The sequence below is a fragment of the Dufourea novaeangliae genome, unplaced genomic scaffold, assembly GCF_001272555.1.
Source record: "Dufourea novaeangliae isolate 0120121106 unplaced genomic scaffold, ASM127255v1 scaffold60, whole genome shotgun sequence".
Lineage (NCBI taxonomy): Eukaryota > Metazoa > Arthropoda > Insecta > Hymenoptera > Halictidae > Dufourea > Dufourea novaeangliae.
In genome coordinates this window covers 683,075-694,465 of record NW_015373935.1, presented here as the reverse complement: position 1 = coordinate 694,465, position 11,391 = coordinate 683,075, and the positions used below count along the sequence as shown (strand labels likewise).

Here is an 11,391-nt window from a genome sequence, read left to right as displayed (position 1 = left end):
TAATAATTCTATGATATATGTACATTGCATATATTTGTAGCATCCTGAAAACGGGTATTAACGAGCCATTCCACGTCGAAACGCACAGAACTGCGATCTTAATGACCGATTTTTTTCAAATTTGCAGCATTTGTTAGTAACCACAAGAAACTAAATTGTGTAAAATTTTAGTTTCTAATCTTGAACCGTTTCCGAGAATTTCCCTTGCGGGAAGTTACCGTAATGAGCCATCTCGTGGCCGTGGGATTCCGGGAATCGGGTGACGTCACGGCGTGCGAGCGAGAGCGATAGAGCGAGCCGCAGTATCGGTGCTCTCCGTCGGTGTGACGCGTGCTGAGGAATTTCAGTGGTCTATGAGGGGTGGTGTGCGAGCGAGAGAGTACGATAGAGCGTGCCATGGTATCGGTGCTCTCCGTCGATCCGAAGGTCGTTCAAACCGGCAAAAACAATTCAACACGAACAAACCTGCGTACGCCCAATACATAACTGCGTTAGCTTCCTCACTTTCTCGTGAGACGTCGCGGAGGGTGGTCGCGCGTCTCATACTCGTCCTTTCTCTTGTTACTAACCCATTGTTTGTTGCAGGCATTCGACAACCATCAATTTATTTACTGTGCATATTATTAATCTATTTACTGTGCATATTGTTGTGTCCCCTCTCTTCTTACTAATCCCTTGTATGTTACAGATGTTCGAGAACAATTGGCTTCGATATTTATTTTCTTATGTACTGTGATTCATTTACTGTGATTTATTTACTGTGCATATTATGTATTCTATGTGTATTGTATAATGAAAAATATTTTTCCAAACAGTTATTCCATCGAAAGAAGACATCGATCAACGTCTACATCTTCAAAGCGTGCGTCTACCACTGCGTTAAGTTACTGTAAGTTAAACTTAAATCATAATTCGATATTCATTGTTATATTCATATTCATCATCACATCGTTTATTATTAATTTTAGTCTATCTATTAATAGACTTAAATTGTGATCAGCCATTGTGCATACCAAGTTATTATTAATTCATTTTGCTCGTTGATTTCTCTACACAGACTTGGGGTATGGGCAGTGGGTCTGTACCTATTATGGTACGGGCAGTGGGCCTGTGCACTAAGACTGTTTGCCGATCCCTCTGGTTTCTATTGAGAAGCCAGATATCGGACGTGTTTAGTCTTTGCCTGGTAAGTAGGATTTGGAGTAAAGGCTCGTGCGCGCCTGGGTACAACGTACCCGCCTACGGAGTAGACGGGAGTCTGCTCCGTAAAAGGACTCTGTTTTACAGGGGATCTCGCTTGCACTACCATACTTGGTCATGACCTGTGCTCGGGTCTGGTACGTAGGTGACCAGCCCAAAGGGCCTGGAAAGTGAGAGATGGATTCGGGTTTGCGAGGTTGCGCCCGTCTTTCCTATTTTCTTAAACCAGGTTCTGGCGACAACACTTTCATCGCGATACTTGTTCATACTGTAGTTTAACGTGGTTCATCGTAGAATTAATTTTTGGCTTGGTATATTAGGTGCGTAAACGAAATGATCGATGGAACTTTTTCCATTCCGTCTATCTCTTTCGTTTGAGTATTAGCGACTACATTGCGTTAAATTTGTTATTTCGTATTACTAGCATTAATTCGTATTAATTAGAATATTAAGATAATATTAGTTCTAAGCTGAAGAACGAAGACAACCGACGAGGGAACTTAGTTTTTTATAGGTTTAGGCTCAAGAAAGAAGTCATCCGCCGAGGGATTTTAGTATCGGTAGTATTATATAGTTAAGATTTAAGTAATTTATAAGGTTTATTGTGAAAGGTGGGTAGATGTAGAACTTGTGATTCCATCTACTTGCCTTGGGCCTCCACTCGCAGCAACCTCCTCGTGGTGAGGCCTGGGCAATCGGTATTGTCATCGGTAAAGTACTGTAAACTGAAGACAATATCGAGCTAATGGCTGCGAACTTCGAATCTATCTCATAAAACCACGTTCTATATTACATCGAACTAGGATTATTTTAGAAATCGATATGAGATTCAAAGTGTAAAAATGTCTAGTACTTTGAATGTTTTAGAAAATTATTCGAGATAAAGATGTATGGAACTACTGAAAATTACTTTAGATTCCTTTTCCTTATTCTGTAAATTCATTGATTGGAATATGAATGCTAATGGAAGTATGAACATTTTCACAAGACAATGATGTAAATGGAACTGTAAAACTTTTTTAAGTGTTACAGCTATATTTCGTTGGCCTTCGTATTAGCGCACTGCGTCGAACGCGGATAGCATGATGTAGTCGCAAGGGAGCAATTGAATCGAATAGATGTATTGTACCGTAGCGCATCGTATTGTATTTCAAACTTTTATATCATTATAATTTATATGTATATATGTATATTCCAATAAACATACATCAGGTAATATAAGCTTCATTTCATCGAATTGTCTTAAATATAACTGCATAAACAGTGTACAATCTTATACTAATTATAGTTGTCTGGTTCAACAGGTTACTACAGAAACTAACTACTGCCTACGTCTTTTAAACTTGGGCTGTAGTAGTATCTGCAAATGTGTACTGACACAAGCCATTTCACTACTGTTCAATGTCCCGTAATCTACATGTAATAACAACAGATTGAATCCGGCAGAGGACTACTGCAAATTATTACACACGTCTATGGGTACTACTAGTTACGGTTTCTTTGCTTGACTTTGTAAATTCTCTTGCAAAAGTGCTAATTCATATAAACAATACAATGATCATTTTAGTAAATAATGAAACTATATGTTCATATAAAAAACGTTCGTTTACATTTAAATAATGTAATATTCTATGTATCGATATATCGAACTCTTCTGACGGTTGTCAGAGTCAGAGGTCGCCGGTGATTCCCATTGGCCTGAGCTGAGCGTCGTCTGGTCTGACCATTTGTCGTCTGGCGAATGGCGATGGTTGTGTCGTTTCGTTGACTTGTTACTATTGGAAAAATGTTAATTTCACGGGGCGTACAGCTTTTAAAAACCGTCTCCCATCGGAAACCTGTGAAAGGTGCCTTGATTAATTCAAATCAGATCCGCCTAGAGTAAGTTCATGTGTCTATTACATAATCTTCTCAAGTAGAGGTTATGTTTAGAAATTTTCGTTTTCACTTATATTTCACGAACACGAACTTCGAGTACTAATTTGAATTTAATCAGTGCTTGTTTATTGCTTCAATTTTATGTTGAAATATAAAATCTAACTTAGTATTCAACTTTGTCACTGATCGTTTCTTGGGACATACAATCATACTATTATAAAGACTTTTTACAATTTGTTAGATGGATGTACCGTGAAGTAAAACATCCACCTGCAAGGGATAAAATACTATCAGAAATCTGTGGTGCAGTATTATGGTGGTGGGTACTATGGAATCTGTGGCATGATTGGAGGGTTCTTGTTGAGGCAAGTTACGTTTGTGATTTATTAGATGTATAAGATCTATTGCTTCTTAAGGTCAAACATTCATACACATACACTTGTGATGCCTAACTAAATTTAGGATCTTAATTTTATTTCTTTACATTCTTACATTAAAAAACTCAATATAGTAGAAAATTGAAAAGTTGACTGTAACGGATAAAGAAATTATAACAAATAAATTAGTTTGAAACATTAAAATTCTATGCGTATCTACACACACTTGTAGTTACTTTGTTAATATACTTTTTCCTACTTCTAGGGTCATCTACCAGCTCCAATTCCCGAGCATTGGACAGATGAGGAATTAGGAATTCCACCAGAATAAATAAACAATATAGGTAGACTTTCTTTACAAATACAGTATCACAGGCTTTAAGTACCTTATAAAGCCATCATTGCACCCAAAAATGTATAACTGACTATCCACTAAGGATACAGCACGTGATACTTAACTTCTTTGTAAAATATTGTTTCCCAAAATAAATTGTTTTAGTAAATTATTGGGAAAGTGCTACAATTATTCAAAAACGCATTATTAGATAATTCATAATAGTATTCGATATTGATTTAATCAAAAGAATACTGAGGATTAAGGAATATATATACACAACAAAATTATTAAAATGAATATTTACTTAAAACCAACATAACAAAACAGTATATTTAAATGTTCACGCACGTTTTTCTTAGTTGCGTGTTGGCACCTTGATAGTCACAGTCTTGAGCTCGAGATATTCCTTTATTCCTTCAGCTCCCCTAGAAACATATCAATAAAGATTTACAATGTCTTGTTTTTGCAATTATACTCAGCAAACAATTTCAAACTTACAGTTCGCGACCAATGCCTGACTCTTTGAATCCGCCAAACGGAGTTTGATTTGCAATGGCGTCATAGCAATTCACCCTGTCAAATATTTACATCATTTACAAATTTTCTGCAATTCGTATACTTAACGAACAGAATACTTATGCTCGTTATCCTTACCAAACACTGCCAGATTCCACTGCTTGAGCAAACACCAATGCTTTATCGATATCTTTGGTGAGCACGCCAGCTGCAAGGCCGTATTTAGTATTGTTCGCGCGTTCAATAACTTCGTCCATGGTTTCAAATTTCAGAATGGACTGAACAGGTCCAAATATTTCCTCCTTGGCAATATTCATATTGTCGGTGACGTTAGAGAAAACGGTAGGCTGTAACCAATATTGAACTTTAATTCTAAAATTTTATGTAGAAGTTCATTAAACTAACAAGAATTGGGATGTGCGATTCTACCTTAATAAAGTAGCCAACTTTGCCCATTCGTTCCCCACCAGTTTCCAAGACCGCGCCTTGTTCTTTTCCAGACTGAATCAATCCCAAGACCTTATTGAACATTTCTTCGTCGATTTGTGGTCCCTGTTGTGTTTCCGAATTGAAAGGATCGCCAACTTTCCTTTGAAGTGCCAACTGCTTGGCGTGATTGACGAATTCGTCGTAGATCTTGACATGTACAAAAGTACGCGAACCAGCGCAACAGTTTTGTCCATGGTTAGCGAAGACAGCATTGTGAGCTATTTCTGCAGCTTCCTTGACTACAAATCATTTTTAATTATTCATTGCATTAATAAGTAATTTACTACTTTTTTAATAAGGTGGCAATATAGCGTAAATTCAAATTATTTTTCCAATATTTTTTTTCGTAAAAATGTAAAAACAGATAATTAGTACACCTAAAAAAAAAAGTAAAACAAATAAATTACATTAAAATGTGTCATTGACATACCATCAAAGTCATCAAAAACGACCAGAGGACTTTTGCCACCCAACTCGAGACTAACGCGCTTGAGGTTGGTCCCACCGGCAGCTTGCATTATTAAGTGACCAACCTAAAGAAAACACTTTTAGTAATTTCAATTAAATTTAGAATTAAATGAGAAGTCGACAATTAGTTACATCTGTGGATCCAGTGAATGCAATTTTACGAATGTCCGGATGTTCAGAAATAGCTGCACCAGCAGTTGGTCCATATCCTGTGATAACATTTACAACACCTGGAGGAAATCCAGCCTCCTTAACAAGTGCAGCGGCATAAAGCGCAGACAACGGCGTTTGCTCAGCCGGTTTCAGAATGATAGTACATCCAGTTGCCAATGCTGGGGCCCATTTCCACACCAGCATAGCAAAGGGATAGTTCCAAGGAATGATTTGTCCTACTACACCAACTGGTTCCTTCCGTGTAAAAGTGATGTAGTTTCCATCTAAGCAATAAGTTTCATTCAGACATTGTATGAGATGTTCCATTAAAAGTAATATTTTTCATTGAACTGAATTAAAACTCAAGCTAAAGGGTTTTCTAAAAATGTGTTTAACGATCAACCAAGTTATAAGTAATTGATCTGAAAGTGGGTAAATGTACCTGTTGGAATGGTATCACCAGTGATTTTGTCACACCATCCAGCATGGTAACGTATCGCACTTGCGGAGTAATACACCTCAGGAAGTGTATTTGTGAATGTTTTACCAGTGTCCATAGTTTCTAGAGTAGCAATGTATTCTGCATCACGTTCCATAAGGTCTGCAAGCTGTTACAAAATAATAGTAAGAGACTATACAAATAAGCCATACTCAGATCTTCTTGTAAGCATTTTGAAACTATACAAAGAGAAACATACTTTGTTCATTAACTTTGCACGTCCAGATGCATTCATGTTTCTCCATTTTGATCCTCGACTGAATGCTTGCTTTGCAGCTGTAACTGCCTTGTCCACATCAGCCTATGTAACACATAATGAATACATAGTGAAACTGATTGATATAATGAAAACCACAGAATCACAGTAAAACCAAAAGTATGATTTAACCTTGTCACCCTCTGCTACCTCAGCAATAACCGTTCCATCAGCTGGATTTATAGTGGTAAACTTTTTCCTACTCACAGCATCCACAAACTCGTTGTTGATGAACAACTATAAACAAGTTTGGCATTAACAAAACTCACATGATACCTATAGTTGTTATCTATACGAGTATTACTACAATATGTTCATTATCTGTCCCGAAAAACACTTGAAAAAAAAACATTTAAATCTAATCTCACAAAACAGTAATCTTGTACCTGATTATATTTGATATGAACTTTGCGTGTCATCTTCGCGTCCGCTCTGTTTGCCGGCCGGTTTACAAATGATCCGGGATACGTTCGCAACACGGCATTAAATACACCGTCGTTTTCTGATAGCAGATAAAGCTATGTAATAATATGTTTGTTTGTATAACTCGTTATTTTTAGATCGACGGATGCGTATCTTCTATAGGGTCGTGCGAATCCGATTAATCGGATATTTCGGAACAGAAAGGATGCAGAATCGAACCGAACTGACTGGAAGATTTTACGTCGTAAATAATCATTTTCAGTACACGCGTACACGTGCAATGTTATATCGAGTGACTTTAGTTTAACATACAAATAATCCTATCATTATTAGTGCACGTGGAGGGAGAAGCAGCGAAATAAGAACGTCGAATAGTCACATTTGCTACAATTATTGAAGATAAAAGCTTTTAAAGTTTTGAAACTAAACTCCATATATTCATTTAATGTAGAAAATTACAAACAATCCCATAAAGGAAAATATATACACGTGTACACGTATACATATGCTTTTAATACACGTTCAGAATCACGACCTCTAAGTTCAGACGCAATTTCTTAAATATATACATACAATGCTTATGTACTTTAATTGAGAGAATATGTACTTGTTTGTCCATGTCCGTTTAAACAGTCCGATTTGCGGCAAAAACGACATTACAGAATTTTTTCACTTGATAACATTACGTCGAATTTAGAAACGTTGAAAGTTATTGAAAGATTAATAGGAGTTATAATTATATACGATTGGCAATATTATTTTGAATAAAAATGTACATTATTTATAAATTAAAAATCACAAGAAAATACAAACTTCAATATATTTTAATGAAATATCTCTCATACGTACATACAGCCCAATAATAATGATTACACGCGTCTCAATTGTATGTACAGTAATAAATAAAACAACAAGAACTGTAAAGGTGACAATAGATGGTAAAAGAAGAGAAGATAACAAAAACCAATAACATGAAGGCGAGCAAGGACAAGGTTCAGCGTATAACGAAAGTTGTTAAATATAACCCGAAACGTTTGTAATGTTGTGTCTTTAAATCATTAGTAAAAAAAAGTAGCATATCAGGTTTAAAAAATCCCATTCTACGTAGTTGCTGCGGTTTATTAAATCGATGAATCCCGGTGTCGCTTCTCAAGGAAACACCGCTGGTGGCAATCGTTCGTGGTCTCAATCGAGAAATTTTGTACTGCCCGAGAAAGAATTTAAAATATGATTTCGAGTTGCATGTTAAACAAAATTGTGTCGATAATTGTCTCAGAAGATTATCTGCGTAGACAGACGTCCTTGGCGTCCTATCGAATTTAATCCCCTTTAATCGAAAGAAGTATTTGTTATGGACTCAACAAGGGAACCGTTGGAGCAGCATCTGCACAGTGGAACCGGTGATGCGGTGAATTCATTAATTTCAATATAATTATTCACACAACTGTTATGTTACAAAAAGTTGTACAAGCAAAGTTTAAAGAATGAATACTACAAACTGCCGTGGTTGTAAAAAACTTCAACAATCATTTGGACGAATCAGAGAGTTAATATTTCTTAAAATATGAAATGAAGTTGTATTGAGCAACATTGAAATCATTATCCACAATCGTTTAAACTTTCGTAATTGTATATCTTCTTTAACGAGTAAACGAATACAGAAGTATTACCAGTAACTGCTAGAAACGTCATTCTGACATTCTTCAGGCATTAGAAGTGTAGTAACAAAATTTTAGTTTACATTTAAATCGTCCACGATTCAATTCATTCCATGCCTAATCACGCCAGTTGGAATTATCTACAAACGTTCCCCGGATAATTCTCTTTTTACCTAATTTTCGTCAGCCCTGTCCCATGATGGAACGCACCAAGGGCGAACCAGAACACAGGCCACCTCCCTACCTTCCTCAACCAGGAGACGAACTTCCGGCGCAACCGGGAGGATCCATGGATCCTATTGGTCCGTGGGCCACCGGCCGAGTGACTTTCACGCCAAAGGATGGTTTAACAGGCGTGAGACCCGTTCACGACCGCTATTCTGTGACCCAATTTGGCGCGCCACAATGGAGGGCCCACAATCTGAAGTTTTTTCAGCAGTCGAGCGAGAAGATTCGTGACGCACAGTAGAAGACGAACATTTATTTTCAAATGGTATTTGCTCCGATAGCGCCCCACATGTTTCACTTGCAGATAAGTTTTTATTCTCAGTCGTGGAGGATACTCATCCGATTGTTCTCAAAGACATCGCCAAGTTCCCAAAAAGTATACCATATTTCCGTACTGCCCGTCCAGGTTTAAGGATCGAGCACTATCGGAGCAAATACCGTGTTCCTCGATAAAAATCCGGACTTTCGTCCCTTTTACCGCGTTAAAAGTAACGAAATAAAACAATGATATCGCAGGCTCGCGATACACAAAGCGAAAGAATGCGTCAATCGATCGTACCGAGAAGCGGACAAGACGCAATTGGAGACGACGGATCATCTGAAGAAACGAGCGGCCGATGTGCACCGTTGGAAGATCGAGTTGGAACACGTGATATTCGAGATCACCAAGGAAATCGAATTACTGGAGGCGCAACGAAGAAGAGTGAAACTCTCCCTGTCGGTCCTAACTGTTCCGGAATCGATCGCCGGTGAATTCTTACAGTTGCGATCTAAACGTTTGGAGTCTGATCTAATCCGCGACGAAGTTGAAGAGGAGTTGACGAAGGTGAACGTCGCGTGAAAATAACCGTTGACAAAGTTTCCGTCGCATTCGATGATACATAAGTACATATTTCTTAATTGTCGTAGGAAGTTGCCCTTTGCTCGGAGATACGGGACTTACTTATCAGAACACGGGAACAAATCGAGGTGCAACTGATCGAGTTGAAGGCAGCCAAAGCAAGAATGGAGGTCGACTGGTCCGATAAGACCGATGCTTATCGCATCGATTCTCGTTGTATGCAGCTGAAAAATGATTCTCCTGTTATATTGTGGAAACTTGGCGCCACGAGATTTCCAGCAGAGTGTGTAACAAGCTGTTGAATGTAACAAACTTTAATTCAGTATTCGTATACCAGCGTAGTTCACTCATCAGTTGACAATGTTAAGTGCCATTTCGATCGCCGAGGACGGTTTTTCTTCGCGGTTATCACAAAGTGTTATTGTTTTGGTAATTATAATTCCAGCGATTCGTAACATTTCTTGCAAAATTTTCTACCATTTGCGAATAATTGCCGCATCACGTGGAGTAAACAGAAACGTCATTTCGTCACGTGTTTGATTACTTAACTACCAGAATGAAAATGGTTTTGGTTAAAATTGGATTTCTTGATTGTAACCAATCGTCACAGATTCGGAAATTGACCTACCAGACGGAAGTATGCATAAACACTTGCACTCTCATCTGAAATTTAATAAAACGTGTTATCTGCCTGAATGAGGAACATTTTACCAAAATTTTTTATCGGGTCGTTACATAATAACTGATGTTTTCCTGCGGCACATGGTGGATGATTGTAACTTATCTTGAAAACGGTTTTTAAATTCAAGTGAACACCATCTGAGTTAACGCACACTTGCCAACGAGTTGCAAGCTTCTTGTTAGCATATTCAATGATTTACGAAACGATTCTTATGATTATTATGCAACAGCCTAATGACATTTTTAACTGTTGTTCAACAGACAATCGACTCCCGAGAGTTACGAGCATTACACGCGTGAAAGTTTAACCGATGCCGAGATTGCCAGACAGAAATCAGTGACCTTGAGATCAACCTTGGACGGAATTTACACGAATTCCATCAAGGACCTCCGTGACCAAGCGACCCGCGTGGATCTCGCTCTTGGCACAAAGATCAAGCTCACGGAGGAAGTCCGTGTACAATTGGAAAAGGAATTATTACGCGTGAGTCTTATCGTCACGATATACTTTGTACATATTAGTATTATCTGTATTACGATTACAAGAGAACCCAATCTTTACACATTACACATGTGAAAAAGATAAAAATATACAACAGAATCGTAATATTCAAATTACCAAGGAAATAATATTACCCACTATAACTGTCAGCTATTTCCTCGGGTGTGTTTCTGTTGTATATTTTCAAAGGTGCCCGAATGTTAGAAAAAAAAAAAACTTCGAATCTGTTTAGTGTCTGCATGAATTGGCGAATACCGAAAAAGCGATCGAGGAGCTTCGTCATTCCGCGAGGGGTCTCGATTGTGCAATGAAAGTAGCGCAAACACGATTAGCAGAGAGATTGAAACGATGTAACGTTGAAAGCTGTCGGGATATACCCCAATTTGCGTAAGTATTATATCAGTCGGCCATTATCTAATCACCATAAGCGCAGGGTAATGAAAACGAGACAGAATATATGTATTATGGTCTGATTGAAGAATGATTGAAGATGCAGTTATCATGATTTTTACATGTTTTTAAACAGCCTCGTGGAAGAAGTGAAAATGCTCAACGAACGCACCTCCGCCATGTTGGCGGAATTGAAGCGAGCCGAGGAGACGCAGGCTGGTCTGGTGAAGGCTAGAAGCGACCTTGAACGTGAAATTGTCGTGAAAAGAAAAACATTGTTTATAGACAAGCAGCGGGGTCAATTGTTACGCTCTTTTTATCCTTCGGCCGCGACTCTGTCTGGTTTTTAGTATTAATCGAATATTTACGTTGCAACGCTTTAGCGAAGAAGTTGGCTAAATATAATAACAGGTAACAAAAGTAACGTGCACATTGAAAAATTAAAGGATCGACTTCGGTCCTTCGAAACTTGTAAAATAACATGATAAACCAATT

At 37.9% G+C, this 11,391-nt stretch overlaps 3 protein-coding genes across 3 annotated transcripts; 2 read left to right on the top strand and 1 right to left on the bottom strand.

Annotated features, from left to right (window-relative positions):
• The first annotated feature begins 2,908 nt into the window (after nt 1-2,908).
• LOC107185333 (NADH dehydrogenase [ubiquinone] 1 beta subcomplex subunit 2, mitochondrial-like) lies at nt 2,909-3,965 on the top strand. The gene is made up of 3 exons (XM_015572995.1): nt 2,909-3,081; nt 3,320-3,443; nt 3,721-3,965. Exons 1-3 carry the CDS (start codon nt 2,987-2,989, stop codon nt 3,784-3,786), a joined length of 285 nt encoding a protein of 94 aa, XP_015428481.1. The 5' UTR covers nt 2,909-2,986; the 3' UTR covers nt 3,787-3,965.
• A 119-nt stretch (nt 3,966-4,084) lies between these two features.
• On the bottom strand, nt 4,085-7,224 carry LOC107185295 (aldehyde dehydrogenase X, mitochondrial). The gene is made up of 11 exons (XM_015572956.1): nt 7,204-7,224; nt 6,560-6,675; nt 6,306-6,410; nt 6,117-6,218; nt 5,861-6,026; nt 5,398-5,702; nt 5,228-5,330; nt 4,738-5,036; nt 4,447-4,655; nt 4,291-4,365; nt 4,085-4,217 (listed from the first exon to the last, which is right to left on the bottom strand). The coding sequence occupies exons 2-11, from the start codon at nt 6,590-6,592 to the stop codon at nt 4,148-4,150; spliced, it is 1,467 nt and encodes a 488-aa protein (XP_015428442.1). The 5' UTR covers nt 6,593-6,675; nt 7,204-7,224; the 3' UTR covers nt 4,085-4,147.
• Nucleotides 7,225-8,453: 1,229 nt separating this feature from the next.
• On the top strand, nt 8,454-11,292 carry LOC107185279 (tektin-4). Its single transcript, XM_015572937.1, has 6 exons — nt 8,454-8,719; nt 8,999-9,308; nt 9,392-9,606; nt 10,266-10,488; nt 10,739-10,893; nt 11,033-11,292. The coding sequence occupies exons 1-6, from the start codon at nt 8,454-8,456 to the stop codon at nt 11,244-11,246; spliced, it is 1,383 nt and encodes a 460-aa protein (XP_015428423.1). The 3' UTR covers nt 11,247-11,292.
• The last annotated feature ends 99 nt before the right edge of the window (nt 11,293-11,391 follow it).